General features: G+C 37.1%; 1 protein-coding gene across 2 annotated transcripts; it reads left to right on the top strand.

Moving 5' to 3' along the window:
- Positions 1-8,323: 8,323 nt before the first annotated feature.
- Positions 8,324-19,619, top strand: LOC104105442 (protein FAR1-RELATED SEQUENCE 9). Of its 2 annotated transcripts, none has more exons than XM_009613748.4 (3): positions 8,324-8,489; positions 9,177-10,692; positions 19,281-19,619. In XM_009613748.4, exons 2-3 carry the CDS (start codon positions 9,208-9,210, stop codon positions 19,446-19,448), a joined length of 1,653 nt encoding a protein of 550 aa, XP_009612043.1. In that variant the 5' UTR covers positions 8,324-8,489; positions 9,177-9,207; the 3' UTR covers positions 19,449-19,619. The 2 variants fall into 2 exon arrangements, with proteins under 2 accessions (XP_009612043.1, XP_009612041.1); XM_009613746.4 differs by having other exon boundaries at positions 9,138-10,692.
- The last annotated feature ends 294 nt before the right edge of the window (positions 19,620-19,913 follow it).

Below are 19,913 nucleotides of genomic sequence, written 5' to 3'. Positions count from 1 at the left end.
TCGTCGGAAAAGGATCCTACAAACTCGGAGTGATAAACGTCAAACAACTACCGAGCAATTGGAACGTGTCGCACCTAAAATGATACTACTGCTAAGGTACGACCTGCCCATGTTCATTTATATTTTGAAATTAACCCTTGCAGGTGCTCAACCAGAAACAGGGATGGATTGTTCAACTCGAAGCCTTTAGGTCTGAAAGCATGTGTTGTACTCTTTTTCCCTTAGACCGGTGTTGTCCCAAATGGATTTTTCGGCAAGGTTTTTAATGAGGCAACCATTGATCGTGCTAACTTAAAACAATTCAACAGTATCTGAAGCCTCTTTACAATCAACCTCGAATACTGGGGGACATTACACTCGAATATAGCAAGATTGATGCAAGGAAATTACTTCATGGCAATAGGGTCTCGATAGGTAAAATTTGTAAGGGCCAATTGGCCAAACAAACCATGCCCGCGTAGTTTGCTCGGGCCATGGCACAAATCATGTACGCATGTATAATGACTTATAAAGAGAAATTTATTCTTTACCAACATCTCATATCTCAGAAAGGTTCTTATGCTTCATATTCTCGATAAATTATGCAAACAGGCTTAAGGGCCGACCATGACCGGAGTTCGAACATAACCCCGAATCGGGACTGCGAATAAATCCTAAGGGCTACCTTAATTCGAGTTCGAGCAAATACTCACTCGACTGAAAAGCCTAAGGGCTACCTTAATTAGAGTTTGAGAAAATACTCACTCGATTGAAAAAGCCTAAGGGCTACCTTAATTCGAGTTCGAGCAAATACTCACTCGACCGTAAAGCCTAAGGGCTACCTTAATTCGAGTTCGAGCAAACACTCACTCGACTGAAAAGCCTAAGGGCTACCTTAATTCGAGTTTGAGCAAACACTCACTTGACTGAAAAGCCTAAGGGTTACCTTAATTCGAGTTCAAGCAAACACTCACCCGACTGAAAAGCCTAAGGGCTACCTTAATTCAAGTTCGAGCAAACACTCACTCGACCATAAAGCCTAAGGTCTACCTTAGTTTGAGTTCAAGAAATCACTCTCACTTGACCGAAAAAGCCTAAAGACTACCTTAGCTTGAATTTGAGCAAATCATTTTACTTGAACTCTATTCATCGAGTCTAAAAGTTATCTCAGTTCGAGTTCAAACATTCACTCGAGGACTACCTACAAGAAAAGGTCGAGTTCAAATATTCACTCGGACCTTCAAGTAATTATCCCGTGCTAAGGCACTTTTTGGCCTTTGTATAAATTAACAAGAAATGCAAAAGATTCAGAGGCCATAAAAGAAAGAAAGTTTTATGTATACCAGAAATCATTTACAAGGGCACCATGGCCCGATCAAGTTTTTCTACAAAAGACCAAAACGGTCTTAAAAGAAAGAAGAAAAATACTAAAAGGACTTAGTCCTCTCCAGGAGCAACATCTTCACTCTCGAGGCCTCTTTCGCTCTCAGAACCGCTCATACTCCCGATATCATCATCATCAGGAAAGGCCAACACTCTCGCTTCGACTTCGAGCTCTTTTGCATTCTCGATCTCGGCTTTAAGATTGAAGCCACGAGCATGGATATCCTCTAGAGTCTCCCTCCGAGATTAGCATTTAGCATGCTCAGCAACCAAATTTGCTCGAGCTTGAGAAGCCTCGACAACCTCTTTTGTTTGAACTTGAGCGACTTCGGCATCGAACCGATAAACAGCCACCATTGCATCAGCATTAGCCATGGCTATTTCGGCATCCGATTTGGCCGCTGCCAGTTTTGAGGCCAGTCTCTCTCGATAAGAAGTCATTGAGACCAACCGAGACTGGAACTCCTCAATATTCTTGGCTTGCACTAAGGTTTTTTCTTTTAAGCTTCGGAGTTGGACCTCAGCCGAAGCCAGTTGTGTTCGGGCAGTCTCTTTTTCTAAGGAAAGATGGTCCATGTTCTTCTTCCACTCCTCGGCCTCCGATTTCACTACATCCACTTCAGTACGAAGTTGCCTAATCACTTCAAACTTTTGCTCAACCTGCGGGACTAAGCTTTTAGCCATCAATTCCGAGTCAATATCATTAAAACCAAAGATTCTTTGTACCTGCTCGACCAGCTCTGTTTATTCTTTCTGAGATACTTCCAGCTCGGCCAGAAGTCTTTTTACTTCTCTTTCTCTCTCCCCACCAAGAAGCTTTAAAGCATCTCTCTCCTCGGTAAGCCTTCGAACTTCGGCCCTGTACCGGCTCAGCTCCCCTCGAGATTGAAAAAATGCTCCGGTGATGAAGCGCAAAAGCCTACAAAAATAAGAAGGGATTATGCAAGGAAAGGAAAATACAAGTATGAAAATTAGCAAAGAAAATATGAACTTGCCCGGTTCGGGGCTTGCTGGGCTTCGTTAAAAAGGCAAGGCACTCCCACCTCGCTCGAGCTCTTTTTCGGAGCCTCCGAGTCACTCGGGCCGGTGATTTTTTCTACACCAATAAAATAACCATGAAAAGGATCCTCCCCTCCATGGGCTCTTTACACGTGACAAGTTCTCACAGCTTGAGCGTCACGCATCATCGATTGGGAGAAAGAAGGGAAAGAGGGGGAATCCCCGATCTCTATCGCCCCGAGTAGGTCTTTTAGGGCGCCGCCTCCGTCTTGGGAGCCCCAAGCTCAGTTTGCACACCGGCATTTGCTGCCTCTTCGAAGGTCTCTTTATCCCGAGGTAAAAGATCCTCGGTCTCCAAAGGCTCGGGAACTTGGGTTGAAGTCCCCTCCCCGACATCATCAAGCTTGTTCGGAGCAGTATCAACTCCTACCGATACCGAAGTATTCTGAGTATCGGTGCTAGCCCGAGCATGAGCCAACAGCCTGGAATCACTTTCTTCTTCTTCTTCTTCATCCCTTAGACTCGGGACCGACTCCATAGTCAAAGGGATTATGTTCACCTTGGGTTTTCGTGCCACTCTCTTTTTGGGTTTCTGACCCTTGGAGTCCGAGGCCCTTTTTCTCTTAAACACCTTCTTTGGTTTTGAGATAAGCGGTAGAATTTTTTCATCACCTGATGGGGGTCTCATAACCGCATCTTTTCCGAGACCTACAAAGAAAGGAAAGTGAGAAAAACTTATGCCTGAAAAAATACTAGAACAGATCGGTGAGCCAAGATGAAAGCTTACCATGGGTACGAGCTTCCCATCGACCATTCGACAAATCGCTCCATGAGCGCTCGGCAAATGATGACGTTGAGATCAGGTTTTTGACCCAGTTCTCGAGGTGGAGAATCGCTACCGGCATCCAGGAAATGACTGCATCAAGAAAGGCACTAATAAGAAAAGATGAAGAAGTAAAATAACAAACAGAAATTTAAAACGGGATCATACTCACGTTTCATGTTCCATTTCTCAGGAAACGACATGCTTTCATCAGGGATCAGGTCCGAGGTTTTCACTCGAACAAATCGGCCTATCCGGACCCGATCTTTATCTTTATCTATACTCGAGGTGAACACCTTGGTGGCACAACGTTGAAGCTTTATCAGCCAGTCTCGGTACAGTCGAGGGCTGTATAATCTTGTGAGGTGGTCGAGGGTGAAAGGAAGCCCATCGATTTTGCTCATAATGAAACGGATCAAGATCACGATCCTCCAAAAAGAAGGATGAATTTGGCTGAGGGTCACCTGGTATTTCTTGCAAAAGTCGATGATGACTGGATCGAGGGGAACCAGCGTGAAAGGGTAAGTGTAAACACTCAGTTACCTTTCCATGTGAGTAGTGATAGATTCCTCCGTTGTCAGTATCACGACCTTTTTATTTACCCAATTACAGTCCTTTTTCACCAAATCGAGGAGACTTTTTGGTATCGAGCATATGTATCTCGATACCGGCTTGCATCGACCGGCAACCGAAGAGGGTTTGTCAACTTTAAAATCAGAATTAATAACACACACCCCGAGAATGAGTTCTTCAAGGCGTGGCTCCACCACCGTTTTCTCACCGGCCGGCCGAGATGAGGAAGCAGTCTCTTTCTGAGGAACGACTTTAGATATCTTGGCCATCTAGGTTTTCAACGGGAAATTAAAATATTTTAGTGTTTGATGAAGAAACAAACAAAGAACTTTTCAGAACCTGGAAATAGATAATTTTGGAGAAGACGAAGAACTGTGAAGGATAGAATGAGAAGAGTTGAAAGTAAAAATTTAAAATGACGAAGGAAGGGGGCTATTTATAGATTTGGCGATGACGGTTCAATATCAGCAGTGGCCGACCATCATCTGACACACATTTAATGCCTTGGTAACTGAACCGACGGGACATTTATCACGTACGTCATGGTCATGCTCGATGCAGACGTCAATGTATATCTAGTCATATCGTTTCTCGCCACATTCTTTCCGAGAAACGAGGGGACTATCTATATACGATCAAATCCTAGTTTGTCCTCTGTGTAATTAGTCGAGATTGGAACATGATGAACCGAGGGTCGCCATTATAACATCGAGATAAGAAGCAAAGTCAGGTTATCGAGCTCAAGATTCAGGGACCAATCAATATCGAGCTCGAGTCAATATTGAGCTGTGATATGAAGTAGTGTTATAGAGTTCAAGAGCTAGAGACCGATCAATACCGAGCCCGAGTCAGTATCGAGCTCGAGATCCAGAGATCGACCAATACCAAGACCGACCAAGATCGAGCTTAGAGACAAAGAGCCCTTGCAGCCGCACTTAGAGAGAGAATCTCGGCGGGAATTAAGGAAAAACTAATTAATTAATCTATCATGGGATCTCCACTATGTATTTTTTATTATATCCAAAGTAGAATTTTCCCACTATATTAAGAGTAGGTATCATTTCTGTAAGGGGATATTGAACATCCAAACAAGAGACATTAATACATTCTCACATCTCTTTGTTTCAATTTATGTGAAGGTATTTGACTTGGTACGGAGTTTAAAAAAAGAAACTTTTAAATCTTGTGGTCTAACATAAGCCATAAATATTTGTGTGATTGTAAATCATTTCATGAAAGATAAAGTAGTAAATTTAAAGTTAAATTATTTTCAAATAAGAAAATATAACATTCTTTTTGGGTCACACTAAAATGAAAAGCATGAAACACAAATTGAGATGGGAGAGTAGTATTTTTATTTAAAAATTCTCATTAAATATAAATATATTTATATTATTATAAAAGTATGAATACAACATCGGTTTACAAAAATATCCTTATAATATTAAGCATAATAACTCATAATAAAAGGACATAACCGGAATTCTAGATATTAGCCTTATAATCCTATTAATTTTAGAATATAATACTACACGTTAGGAGTCCTACATGATTACCTTTAGGAATCCTATTAGTATAATTACTTTCGGGCATAGACATATAATACTACATGTTAGCATGTGTACCTAATACATTTAGGAACACGTTATGTTTCCTTTTAATATAATTACTTTCGGGGTAGAGACATATTTTTAGTTATGTAATCCTATTATTTTTAGGATATACTTCTTAAAAATTCTTATTACTAATTTAATTTAAAAATATATTATAATGTCCTATTACTAATTTAATTTGAGAATGTATTATATTGTCAAATCCATTTAGAAAAAGGAGAGCATATATTGTTATAAAAGCACAAATACAATATTAATAGGCCAAAATAGCCCTAAAATAATTCAACGAAAGAACTCATAGGGAAAGGACATAACTGCAATAACCTATTTTTTGGACTACAATACCTTCTATGCTAATTTTTAATATTTAAGATTTTAAAATTAATAAAATTTTATTTATTAAATTTTTATTAAAAATATGTAGGAAGGTTTAATAAAATCAATTTCATAAGAATCCTCCGTATTGGCAATACATTACCACTCTATAATGTCCAATATCAAGAAAAATAAAAGTAATATTAAATAGATTGCATAAAGAGTTAAAATTGAGAAAAAAATACCCCATGATAATATATTTTTATATTATATTTGAACTATTTTTTTACTTAAATAATATTTTTTATCAATTTTTTGTGTAATATTAAAAAATACCCAATAATTAAACAACAACTAAGAAAATATTTAAGAATATAAATGTGGGAGAAAGAAAAAAAATGATTTGTAAGAGTCAACACCACTAATAATTCTACAAACATAAAGATCTAAAAGTGAAATGTCATATTAATCTTTTACTCTTTGAAAATAAAATTTATGGTGGATAAAATTATAATTAAGATTAAAATCTTCAAAACAAGAGATGAACTAATATTAAGATCTGAATCAACATAGAATAATTTTTTTATATGTTAAAATCAAATAATTATATTTTTAATTAATTATTTAGCAAGAAAATCCAATCCAATTATTTTTAAAATTCATCATATGAGTAAAATTCTTATTCAAGTTAAAAAAATCTTAGGGTACTTAAATTTATTCCATAAAAAGAACGTTAGAACACAAAGTAAAAATGTTAACATATTATTAAGAATCAAAATGCTATACAAGTATCTGAGGAAGCACAATCAAAGCTCAATACTAAACAAGAACAAGTTTTCAAGACTATATTATAAAGAGTCGACTCTGGTATAACGGGATTATTCTTTGTAAATGCCTCCGGCAGAATCAAAATAATATTTCTATATCATACATTACTTGCAAATATCATATCAAGAGGCATGTCAGTGTTAACAATAATAGCAAATGGTATACCAACAACGATTTTATTGTGAGGCCACCCACTTTATATTTGATATACCTCTTCAAACAACTTAATTAACCATCACAAATATATCGAAGCAGAGCAATGGTGCTAAATTTATAAGGAAAGTAAAATTGATAATATGAGATGAAGCACTTATGGCTAAGTGTCAAACAAACGAAATAATTGTCCGAAGTTCTAGAGATATATTGGATATTAATGAACTGTTTGGTGAAAAATTAATGGTTTGGGAGGTGATTTCTGTTAAGTACTACCAGTAGTTTCAAAATCGACAAAAACATAGATTGTAAAAGCTAACTTGCCAAAGTTATACTTTTGGCCTTAAATGAAAAAGATTCAGCTGACAAGAAATATAAAGTAAGAACAGATCCAGTATTTAGTGTCTTATTGCTTCGTATCGGAAACGAAAAGAGTATCCAATAAAAGATAATTTGGTTCTTCTTGAACACTTGGTTATCAACCCCAATGGTAATAGTAGTGCATTTAATAAGAGAAATATTTCTATCATTGAATTAAAACGCAATTTGTACAAATCGCATGATAGAATTAAAAAGATATCTTAGCTAGTAGAAATGAATATGTTGATCAACTAAACAAAAGGTGGATTGCAAAATTTTATAGTAAAAATAAAATATTTTTCAGTTTTTGACTTAACAGAAAATGATACCAATAATTACTACCAAGAAAAATACTTAAATACTTTACTACCAAATGACCTTCTATCATATTTGTTTGTTGTCAAGTTTATCATTTCTTACGTATGTTAGTGTCACCGTATATATAGTAGACTAAGTTAAAATTGATCTTCCATTGTATATAGGTTGATTTTGAAGAAAAATATGCCTGTCATGCTACTGAAAAACTTAAATACGCCGAATAACTTATGTAATAGCACACTGATGATAAATCGAAGTTTTGACAATAATGTTATACAAGCAAAAATTATAATACTGGTCAATGTGCTTCTAAGTATATTCTTATCCCTGAATTCAACTTTCATCTTCCCAAACTAAGGAATATCCTTTTAAATTTGTGTAAACATAATATGTTTATGTTTTACAAATATAATAAATAAAGTACAAGGACAAACATCCTAAATATTGGACTATATTTACCGTAATATATTTTCTTGTACGAACAATTGTATGTTGCACTTTCAAGAGGTATATCAAGATCGACAACAAGAGTTCTGGTTAAGACAAAGCAACCAAAGCATTAGGAGGAAACATACACGCACGAAAATATTGTCTACAAAGAAGCGTTCGTTAAGATACCATCACATTAAATATATTTAAATTATAATACATAATTATCTAACTAACATGACAAAATTGATCATTTGTGTAAGTTTTGATGATGTCCTTTTATTTCAAATTCATGTATTATGCTAATGTAATAATATTTTTCGGCATTTAGATTACTATTGTATTATTATACATGATTCATTAATTAAATTTTATTATTCATTCATATAAATAAATGTTTAAACTATCACGTACCATTATTAACGTAATATACTATAAAAAAAAAAAAAAAAAAGCATTTTGATGTTTTTGACCTTTTTTAGTTTAAGACGTCTCACCTTATAATAATACAATAAATATGCACAGACGGAAAGATATATAAATATACAGACAGGACTTCAGAATCTAACAAAAAAGCGTTCCTATGAAAAGGAGGATACCGGTTTGTGAACTCGCTCAAAGTAAAACAGAAGGGTTATCAACAAATTTCAATTCAGTTTGAGGCTTTGAACTTCTTCACGACACCACTGTTCCTCAGCAGCCAAATCGAGCTTTAGGTTCTATCTAAACCCTATTACGAATTGCAAATTGAGCTGCAAAATGCATTGTTTCTTCTCGAATTACATAATTATCCCTCTTTCTATTGTTCTTTGTGCATTAGAACATTGAAATGTTTATTATCATACTGCGAGTTGAAGTAGTAAATTTCATCGAGTCAATTACCAAATCTTTAAATGTCAATTTCTGGCCGTCTTAAAGGTAAGATTTTGACAAGGTTTGCTTTTGATTTGATGTCTTGAATTGAAGTAGTCCCACCCACATTACGGTTCTTTAGCATATTAGAAAACAAACTTGATAGGTAATATCTGTAGCAAATGAATGATGGATTATTAACAAAGAGTGAAGTTAGTTTCTGTTTGGAATGAGTGAATTTAGCTTGCAGTCTCATATGGCCGATACTTGTTTTATTTTGGGTTGCAATAGTACTTCTGGCAGGCTGAAAGTTAACACTCTTATTTAATTGTATATCAAGTGAGCATTCAAGTTACTAAGCAAATTTTACTGAAAGCAATGAATTAAATTTTAGATATCTTAAATATGCTGTTTTGCAGAAAAGGGTTGATATAAAATTCTGAATAATTTGCAATGAAGTGTTTCCTCTTGCAATGAATTCATGATGCTCTATTATCTGCCAATCTCTTCAGGTCGTGACTAAGTTGTTCATAAGAACGCAACTTTTGCAGTCTGTATTGGAACGTTGGGGGAGGACTACAAATGAATAGCAGACAAAGAATCCTCGGTGGAGGAGTTCAACATGTGTTGGACTATCTGAGGCGAATGCACTCCGAAAATCCGGCATTTTTCTATGCTGTTCAAGATGATAACGGGTCTTCTAATGGAAACATTTTTTGGGCCGATGCAACTGCCAGGATGAACTATCACTATTTTGGGGACTCTATAAAATTGGACACTTCCTATCGAGCTAATTGCTATAGCGTACCTTTTGCCACTTTCACTGGCTTAAATCATCATGCCCAGCCTGTTCTCTTTGGCTGTGCTTTGCTTTTCAATGAATCTGAGACCTCACTTGTCTGGCTCCTCCAAACTTGGCTTCAAGCAATGTCTGCACAGAAGCCTGTTTCCATCACAACTGACACTGATCATCTCATACAGATGGCTATTGCTCATGTTCTGCCAGAAACGCGTCATCGTTTTTGTAAATGGAGCATACTTCGAGACACCAAGGAGAAGCTGACCCATGTATGTCAAACACATCCAACCTTTGAAATTGAATTTATGAAGTGCATCAATGAAGCAGAGACACTTGAGGAGTTTGAATTTCAGTGGAAGTCACTCCTAGAAAGATATTACCTCACGGATAATGAATACATTCAATCAATTTATATTGCTCGCCATCACTGGGTTCCTGTTTTCATGCGAGGGGCATTTTTTGGGGATTTTTTAAGTGATGAAGACAATGATGCCAAAAACACTTTCTTCGATGGGTTTGTGAATGCTTCTACATCTATCCAGTTATTAATTAAACACTATGAAAAAGCCATTGCAGTCTGGCATGAAAAGGAATTTAATGCAGATCTTGACTCTAATAATACTACACCAATTCTAAAGACACCATCGCCTATGGAAAAACAAGCAGCTGATCTCTATACGAGGAAGGTGTTCATGAAATTTCAACAAGAGCTGGTTGAGACCCTTGCAAATCCTGCAACTAAAATTGATGACGCTGGAGCAATCACAACATATCATGTTGCAAAATTTGGGGAAGAGCACAAGGCGCACACGGTTAGGTTCAACACATTTGAGTTGACAGCTAACTGTAGCTGTCTAATGTTTGAATTTTCAGGTATAATTTGTAGACATGTGTTATCTGTGTTCAGAGCCAAAAATGTTCTTACGCTTCCTTCCCAATACATTTTGAAACGTTGGACAAGAAATGCCAAGACTGGTGGTGGAGGCACTATAGAGGAAAATCCTTTAGAGTTACCTAGCAATTCACAAGAGTCTTTAACTATGCGTCATAATAGTTTGCGGCAGGAGGCTATTAAATTTGTTGAAGAAGGGGCTAAATCTATTCATAGTTATAATGTCGCAATGAATGCTCTGAAAGAGGCTGCAAAAAAGGTTTCTGCTGCAAAGAAGAAAAACACTGACAAAACTCAGGTGACCAACATGGTAAATGGATGCAATCAAGGAGTAGATGAAGGAGATATTGATCAAGCAGATTCAGGTCAATCCAAGGTAAGTTTTCAATTAAAGTTCCTCACTTTCTATGATCTGAATTTTGTCCATCTAATGATGTGTCATTCCCTTGCTATCAAGTTTTTGCTATACAACTATGCCCTCTCTATGCGGATTTCTCCATTCCGTCCTATATGCCTTTCTAGAACCCATTTAAGTAATGTGCGCAGTAGAAAGTTCATGATGCATAACTCATTTGGTTGACTTATTCTAGTCCAATTGGCTTTTAGTTTCCAAGTGATACTGTAATCCTCCGAAAGTTGATCCTAACTACTGCCATGATTATAGATGAACACGATAAAGATTGATATGATTAATTTCACCAGATTCATGGATTTCTTTTTAATGCTATAACTCGTCTGATATTATATGTTCTCCTTTTCTAATCCAAGTCGAGGCTCATAGGAGTTTTCTATGCGATATACTTTATTTATTTGTGCAAAACATAAATAACATTTATTCATGGTTTTTTGAGTCATGTTCGTGTTCTTGTTGTGGATTTGGTAACCTTGTTTCTATATTTAAGTATCGTCATGTGCCAAGGCTAGCAGATTGATCGATCTCTCTTTTTTAGGAATTTATGGACAACCGGACGATATATTACAATTCCCTTAAAAAAATGATAATTACATTCTTATTTCATGAAGAAATACTTTGGTACATTGGTCTCAAATGATGATTTCACCTTGATTGAAAGATGAAGTAAAGTACCTTAATTGTACCCAAGGGTGTGACTTATTGGTCAATGAAGCGGGCGTAAACCTTAGTTACTACGGTTCAAATGATGTCGTAGATTAAAAAACACTAGGTGATTTCTTCCTATTTGCCGAAGTCTTGGTGGGTAGAGTTACCCGGTACTTATACTGGTTGGAGTTAGCTGGTGCCCTGTGGAATAATCAAGGTCCGCACAAGCTGGTCCTGACACCATGTTATTGAGCGGACACATGTTTTTGTTGTGATCTACTACTGGGTACATACAACTTCCAATCCTTTGGAGTGAACGCTAAATATGGAAATACGTTTTGGCATGATTAATAGTTTTCTTAAAGCATAAGCATATCTAGTCCACTTCTCTTACTCCATAGTGCTTTTGTAAGTTCTACTAATTTGTTGTCACCCTATTTGTATGTGCCAAAAAGCGTACATTGTTTTGGCCCAAACACCACCCTTATTAAAAAAAGGCCTTTTCTATTGTAACTCTTCATAAATAAATAAATAAATTAGGAGCTTCTATTGTAACTAGATTGCATTATTAACAGGATAAAATTTCCAATAAGTAAAGCCGCCATTTTAATTTTAGAATGGCAATTATTAGTTGAAAAGGGCACATCAGGGAAGAAGAAGGAAACGAAGAAGCCCAACAAGACCCAGTTGACAAGAAAAGTGCCATGATCATTACTGAAGAACCAGATTGCTATCCACTAGGAGTTCAACCTTGGATAATATGCAAAATAGGAAGGGGAGGAAACTACTCGATGGACAATTGAAGAGGTTGAGCCCTTGAATTCACACACCCAAGAGTCTGAGAAGGACCCTGACTTTGGTACACCAAAACATCATCAAACTTAGCAAAGAATTTGGGGTTGATTTCCAAGGTTACAAAAAGGAGGCTTTACAGATTTTCATGAAAATTGATCAAAAAAGACAAACACATGGGTCCTGCAGGAACAATGGTGACAGCAACTCCTAAGATTAAGGGGTCAAAAGAATTGAAGAACCTGGACATTGGAGCAGTTTCAAAAGTAATGGTGCTAGAAGCAGAGGGGGCTACCACATCAATCAAGATCAATGAACATTCTCTCATGGAATGTGAGGGGCTTGAACAAGGCGAGGAAGAGGAGACTATCAACAACTGCATTAATACTTGGAAAGCAGATGTCTATTGCTTTCGTGAGATCGAAATTGAAGGAGATATCACAAGATTATGAAAGATTTATGGGCCAACAGATGGTGCAAATTTGCACAACCGGAGGCTAGTGGTACGAGAGGAGGCATTTTACTGATGTGGGATAACAGGGTATGGGAAGGTGAAACCACCAGCTTGGGTTCTTACTCTATCACATGTAAGTTCACTGGAAAAACATAGGACTTCTCCTGGCACTTATCCAGCCTTTATGCTCCTAATGACATGGCAGAGAGAGAAGAAGTTTGGTGGGAAGTTGGTGCATCCAGGGGCTTGTTTTCGGGTCCTTGGGTGGTATGTGAGAACTTTAACACAGTCAGATTCCCTTTAGAGAAGAAAAACTATATCAGAATCTCCAGAATGACTGATTTCACTGAATTCATTGAGGATATGGAGTTGGTAGATCTATAACTGCTAGGAAGTAAGTTCACTTGGAAGAAAGGAGACATATATGATCTAAGTTGCTTAGACTCCGGTGCAGGTATCCGATACGAGTGCGGATCTAGAGGTTGGATCTTTCATAATCTAAATCTTAATATTCGAGGATACGGATCCGGGTACGGATACGGGGGTAGGGATTCGGCTCAAAATAATTCAAATATCTAAAAATAGAGTTATAAAAATATGTCTACATTACGAGACATTATATGGAAAACTTACAAGGTATTCCAAGAAAGAGAAAATAATGATCAAGAGGAGAATCCGAGAAGGAGATAAAAGAAAAATGACTAACGTAGAAGTTTCTATATATAAGATATTTCATTTTCTTCAATTTCAACCTAGCTTGTTTTGATTTCAGAAATTATTGTATTTGTCCTGAATTCCTCCACCGATTTTGGTCAAAGTGCCCAAAATCGGTTGACCAAATCCGGTACGGATCCACACCCACACTCACACTCACACCGACGTCGTGACGACATGGGTGCGATACCAAAAGTGAAGAGTCCGAGCAACTTAGGATATGATGTTGCAGCGAGACTAGACAGATTTCTTATTTTTGACGATCAGGATGAGGGCTTTAGGAGTATCAAACAATCAACCTTGCATAGAGTGACTTATAATCACACACCCGTGTTACTTCAGTGTGGCAATTGGGAGCCTATCAAGTCCTATTTCAAATTTGAAAATTGGTGGCGGCAGACATAGGGTTTCAAAGAGAGAGTTAAAGAATGGTGGGACTCTTTCAACTGTGAAGGAAAAACTGACTATACTCTGGCTTTCAAGCTGAAGGCTCTGAAAGGAAAGCTCAGAGAGTGGAGCAAAACTATCCAGGGAAATCTAGAAATGCAGAAACATAACATCCTCACTCAATTAATTGAACTAGATGAGGTTCGGGACCTCATGAATCTTAATGAAGATGAAATACTCAAAAAAGCAACATTAGAAGTGGAATTTGAGAAGATCGCAAGAAAAGAGTAGTTTGGATGGAGACAGAGATCAAGAACTCTTTGGTTGAAACAAGGAGATAACAATACCAATTTCTTCCATAGAACTGACAATGCTCATAAGGGGTACAACAATATTGACATGTTAGAAGTTGAAGGTGAATCTATTAGAAATCATGCCGACATCAAGACAGAAATTTGAGTCAGAAGAATGGAGGCCCCATGGAAACCTCAGAGTTTGTCCTATAATCACTCCAGAAGAAAACCAGATACTGCAGAATCCATTTGAAGCCCAAGAGATATGGAGCAATGTTCAAGAATATGTTGGGGATAAAGCTTCTGGTCCTGATGGCTATACCATGGCTTTCTTCGCTGATTGTTGGGAGGTAGTCAATGTTGATGTCACTACTGCTTTTCAAAATTTCTATGACTGTATGACATGTGTTTTTGAAAAAAAGTTTCATGCCACCTATGTGGCTTTGATTCCTAGAAGGTGAATGCCAAGGAATTGAAAGACTTCAGACCTATCAGCCTAATATGTAGCATCTACAAAATCATCTCAAAATTGCTAAGCGAGAGACTCAAGAAAGTGGTACATAAATTGGTGGATGCTCAACAGATGGCCTTTATCAAAGGGAGGCAGATAATAGCTGACATATTTATAGCAAATGAGTGTGTAGACACAAGGATCAAAAGCAAATTCTAGGAATTCTATGTAAGTTGGACATCCAGAAGGCTTTTAATCATCTGAACTAGACTTATTTGCTTGGAATTATGGAGAAAATGGGTTTTCGAGGTAGATGGATTACCCGGATCAAGTTTTGCATAAGCACTGTCAAATTTTCCGTCCTTATCAATGGTTCCCCAACTGGCTTCTTCTCATCTCAGAGAGGACTGAGATAGGGTGATCCCCTATTCCCCCTTCCTGTTTATCATTGCCATAGAAGGTCTAAATAACATGTCGAAAACTGCTCAGGGTAACACCTGGATCAAGGGATTCAATTCTACATGGGCTGCGAACAATCTAGAAATCACACACCTTCAATATGTTAATGACACGCTAGTGTTCTGTGAAGCTGATTGAGAACAACTGAAAATTCTGAGGGTGATATTTATCCTATTTGAATCTATATCTCGGTAGCATATTAACTGCAGCAAGAGTTATCTATATCAAGGTTCCTGATATCCAAAACCTAGTTGACATTCTTGGAGTAAGAATTGGAGAACTACCTGCCATGTATCTTGGAATGCCTTTGGGGCAAAGAGCAAGTCAAAAGAAATTTGGAATTGTGTACTGGAAAAGTGTGAAAAGAAACTAGTCAACTGAAAAAGCTAATTTCTTTCCCTGGGTAGCAGACTAGTTCTAATCAATAGTATACTGGATGCCTTCCCCAATTCCATGATGTCTCTATTTCCTATCCCTGCAAATGTGGTCAAAAGAATAGATGCATTGAGGAGGAACTTTATTTGGCAAGGCAACCGTGACAGAGACAAATTTCACCTGGTCAAATGGGACTCCCTTTTTACCAACAAGAACGAAGGGGGGCTGGTTTAGGAACTTAAGAATTTAGAATCACAGTCTAATGACAAAATGGCTCTGGAGATTTGCTTCAACTGAACACTCACTATGGAAAAAGGTCATTAGGGTGAAGTATGGAATGGAAGGTAATTGGACAACCAACTCTACAACCCGTCCTTATGGGGTCAGTCTATGGAGATCAATCAGAAACTTGTGGCCAAAGTTAATAAACAAATCCAGATTCAAGGTGAGCAATGGAATGAAAACTTCTTTCTAGGATGACATGTGGCTAGGCCAACGTCCTATGAAACAGATTTTCCCAGACATTTACAACCTGAACCAACAGCATGGAGCAACTGTGGGAGAGATTTTCCCAGACATTTAAAACCTGAACCAGCAACAAGGAGCAGCTGTGGGAGAGGTATGATCAAACCAAGGATGGAACCTTAGCTATGGAAGATTATTCAATGATTGGGAGATTGTCCAGCGAAGAGAATTCTACAACACCTAGGATCAATTCAAGGGACACTTTTGAAGATCATATGTTTTGGTAAAGGGATAGGCAAGGTAAATTCTGAGTTAAGTCTGCCTACAAGGAATATAACACCTCTAATAATCAGATTGGAAGTTGGCCTTGGAAACTAATTTACAAAGTCAATATTCCATACAAAGTTGCTTGTTTCACGTGGCTGCTAGCCAGAAAAGCATTCTTAACTCAGGACAATCTTATCAAGAGGGGCTTCACCTATGCTCCAGATGCTACTTATGTGGAGAAGAGGCAGAGACAATCAATCTCTTTTTTGCACTGCAGGATAACAGAACAAATTTGGAGGATTTTCTTTAATTTGAAAGGAATCATGTGGGTAATGCCAATGAGTATTATTGAAGTTCTAGAATGCTGGAACAGATTCAGTAGCTCCCCCAATCAGAAAGAGATGGAAAATTGTTCCAGCTTGCATTTGGTGGATTGGTTGGAAAGAGAGAAACCACAGATGTTTTGAAGATAGACATAGTACTATCCAGAAACTGAAAATTCATTGTTTAGCTCTTTTTTATTTTTGGTATAAGCAAGAGTACATGGAAGATCCAGAATATTTTGTTGATATCTTAGGATCCTTGTAAGTAGATTAAGAACTTGGAAATCTTCCTGTACCAACCACCCCCTGTAATTATGGATGGCTGTATCTGTTTTGATGCAGTTAATATATTTACAACAAACGTTACCTCAAATGTTTGTAGGGAACACAATTTTATCACTGAGGGAGTGCATCGCGGTTCAACTATGATTCACATTTAGGCAATAACCTTGAAGGGTGTGTTGGAATTTCATTCTGTACAAAATATGATAGGACCTTTTTTTATTCAAAGAAGACTAACACAAAACTATCAGTATAAACTTCCAGTAATGTAAGCTGCTGATATATGGTTTCAGAATGACATCCATTGCGTACATTGAAAAACTCGATTGTAGGTAGTATACTTATGAATAGGGTTTAGTGGCATCATTAGTACTGTAATTAACTCTTTCTCTTGAAATTTTCCGTACTCATCTACATCATCCCTGCAGGTAGTGGATTTTAACCCCCTCACCTACATGTAGCCATTTGCTCCATTCCAGTGTGTATCCACTGTTAAGTAAATTTTATCCTATTCCCAAGTTAGAGCTGCTCCAAAGTCAATCAAACATTTAGAATAACAAGCCGGCAGAGAAAAAAATAGAGTGAGAGAGATGAAAATAGATATTCAAAGATGAGAGCAGGGCAGGAGAGACTGTATATTGGAGTGATTTAAGGGAGAAATCCTAAATGTTAATTCTATGAAAGATGTGAGGTCATATGAGACTGGACAAATTAGAATGATCAAGTCGGATAAGGATAGCAAGTATTACATAGAGGATAAGACGAGAGAAGGTCAGCAGAGATGGGTTGGACATGTCCAAACTCCAACGTAGACCTCCAAATGAACCAATCAGTAGATATCATAGTACAATACGGTGATTGAAGGTGCTAAAAAGGAACAAGGTAGACTTAAAATCACAAGGATAAGTTTTCTCAAAGACCTATAATCACGCGAAGCAATGCAGACATAGCTAAGAATAGAACACGATGAGAGTATAAGATCAATATTGGTGATACCAACTGGTTGTGATTAAGTGTTAATTGTTAGTGTGAGCTTAGGATATATCTCGTTTTATGGAGTCCATAGTTTACGGTGAATTACGTATCAATTAAATGAATGAAGTGGGCCTAATGGAGCAGAACTGAGCGGATTCATATCTCCTATTCTCCTTCCCCAATTTGGGATTGAGGTATAGTTGATTGATCGTTAGATTAAATGAATAGAATTGGCACTTTTACGGTCACAGTTTAATTATCATTGTTGACGGGCACAGGTATCAAAAAGGTGAGAGTTCAAGTTTCATCATGCTTAAATAGGAGTGGATCTTAAAGCGAGAGAATACCTTCTGAGTAGTTTACACCTTCTTTAATGCAAAAGTGGATGTAATGGTACCTTTTTGAGGAACTTTTATTCTCTTTAAGGAAAGTGCATATCATTATAAGACAACCAATATTAGTGGATGCAAAGGTGCAGTGTTTACTTTTGTTTCATTTTTGGTGTTAACGGGGCTTTGTAATTGATGCTGAAACAGTGATAGATCCCATAGATGAGAAGGGAATTCTTTTGGTATCCTATAAATACATTTGTTTGCACTTCCATCTCTCAAAAAGTAGTGTGTGAGAGTTAAACTGGGGAAAAGGAAGTAGTGTTTTATATATTGCAGGGGTCATGAGGTCAAGTTCTTTTTGCTAACCAATCTATACATTTTATCTTTTAACCATATATCATTCCTTTGAATTTAATGATAGCTCTGGTCATTACGATAGTCCAATGATGGCGAGATTGATATTGATACATACTATGTGCTGCCGTCAATAAACGTCCCTTGATCTTCTTTTCTGTTTGAATCTATTGTTGAGCGAAAAGCTAAATTGAACAACTGGGAAGGGTCACTTGTCAGCACAGAAACACTGTTTTTTTTTTAGTCACCACCTCTATTATGTATTTCTTCCGTATTTGATAGTTGCATCCAGGATTGAGAGGATTATGCTGAATTTCCTCCAAGATGAGTGTAGAACTGTGGGAGAAACCATTTTCTTAGTCTGGATCACTGAGGAAATGCAACGCAATCCTCTCAATCCGGGATGCATCTCTAAGCAATACAGAATAAATGAGGAACTGAAAGTGCCTTCAGCATAATCCTCTCAATTCGGGATGCATCTCGAAGAAACAAGGAACTGAAAGTGCCTTCTCCAAAACTTTGTGGTAATGGAAATTCCGGATAATAGCACAAGATATACTCAAATCTAAATATTCCTGAAACCCCCCTAAATATAGGATCTAGAAAGCAAAACATTAAAGATGATAGTCATTAGAAATTCAAGCATCATGCTATGCATAAAAGTTGCAAGTACTTCTTGAGTATCGCTTTCTTTGAGTTCATCTTTGTCCTTATGACTTTGAGTTTTCAGTTGAAAAAACTGGTTAAATTCAATTTACTATTATTATAGTAATTTATTATTTCGTAGTCACATTGATTAAAACACATCACAGTTCCTTGTAACCTAGAAAAGAGTTAGTGAGTCTGATAGTAACAAAGTACTCGGACATATGTCAATTATTTAATGAAACCTTACTGCAAAGAGATATTTATCCCAATTAATGATGGTAGTTTTAGCCTGCTACTGTAGTGGATTTACTCCTATATTCTTTCTTTTGGCAGGAAGAGAAGGAACAAAAGATTCGTGAATTGACAGCCAAGTTAGATTGCATAAATCAACGATCTGAAGTTTATCGTGCCAATCTATTAGCAGTTTTGAAAGACATGGAGGAGCAGAAATTAAAGCTATCTGTGAAAGTGCAGAATGCACGACTTAGCTTAAAAGAGTGACTTCTTTCATTTTCTCGTTTCAAATGCAGGAGAATGGTTGAAAGTTTTCTCTCACATTTGAAGTTAGCTCTCATTTAGTCATTGATGAGAACCAAGAAGATGAAATGTATATAGCCAGAATCTAGCTAACATATGGATAGTTTTGAATGTATGCATGTTTAGTTTCATTCAGTTGTGTTAAATTATCTTTTAGGATTTTACAAATGTGCTAGAATAGAGTGTTGAGATTGGTTTTTGTACGGTAGCCAACCATGATGTCTGTAGAAGCATGTATATTGTGTCTATGCAAGGGACGCCAAATTAAAAGCCCAAAACTGAACCAACATTCACTAAGATATAAGCAAGCCCGTGCCAAAATGGACGATCAGTACGAAATGGAGATGTACGGCGTACTTCTTTGCCGGCAACGTATAAAATAAAAAAAAACATACACTGTATGTTATCTGGTACTAAGACAAGCCAGTT

This window comes from Nicotiana tomentosiformis, chromosome 6, assembly GCF_000390325.3.
Source record: "Nicotiana tomentosiformis chromosome 6, ASM39032v3, whole genome shotgun sequence".
In the NCBI taxonomy this organism is placed as follows: Eukaryota; Viridiplantae; Streptophyta; class Magnoliopsida; order Solanales; family Solanaceae; genus Nicotiana; species Nicotiana tomentosiformis.
Note: the sequence above shows the minus strand (reverse complement) of the source record. Positions and strands in the feature narration are given on the sequence as shown.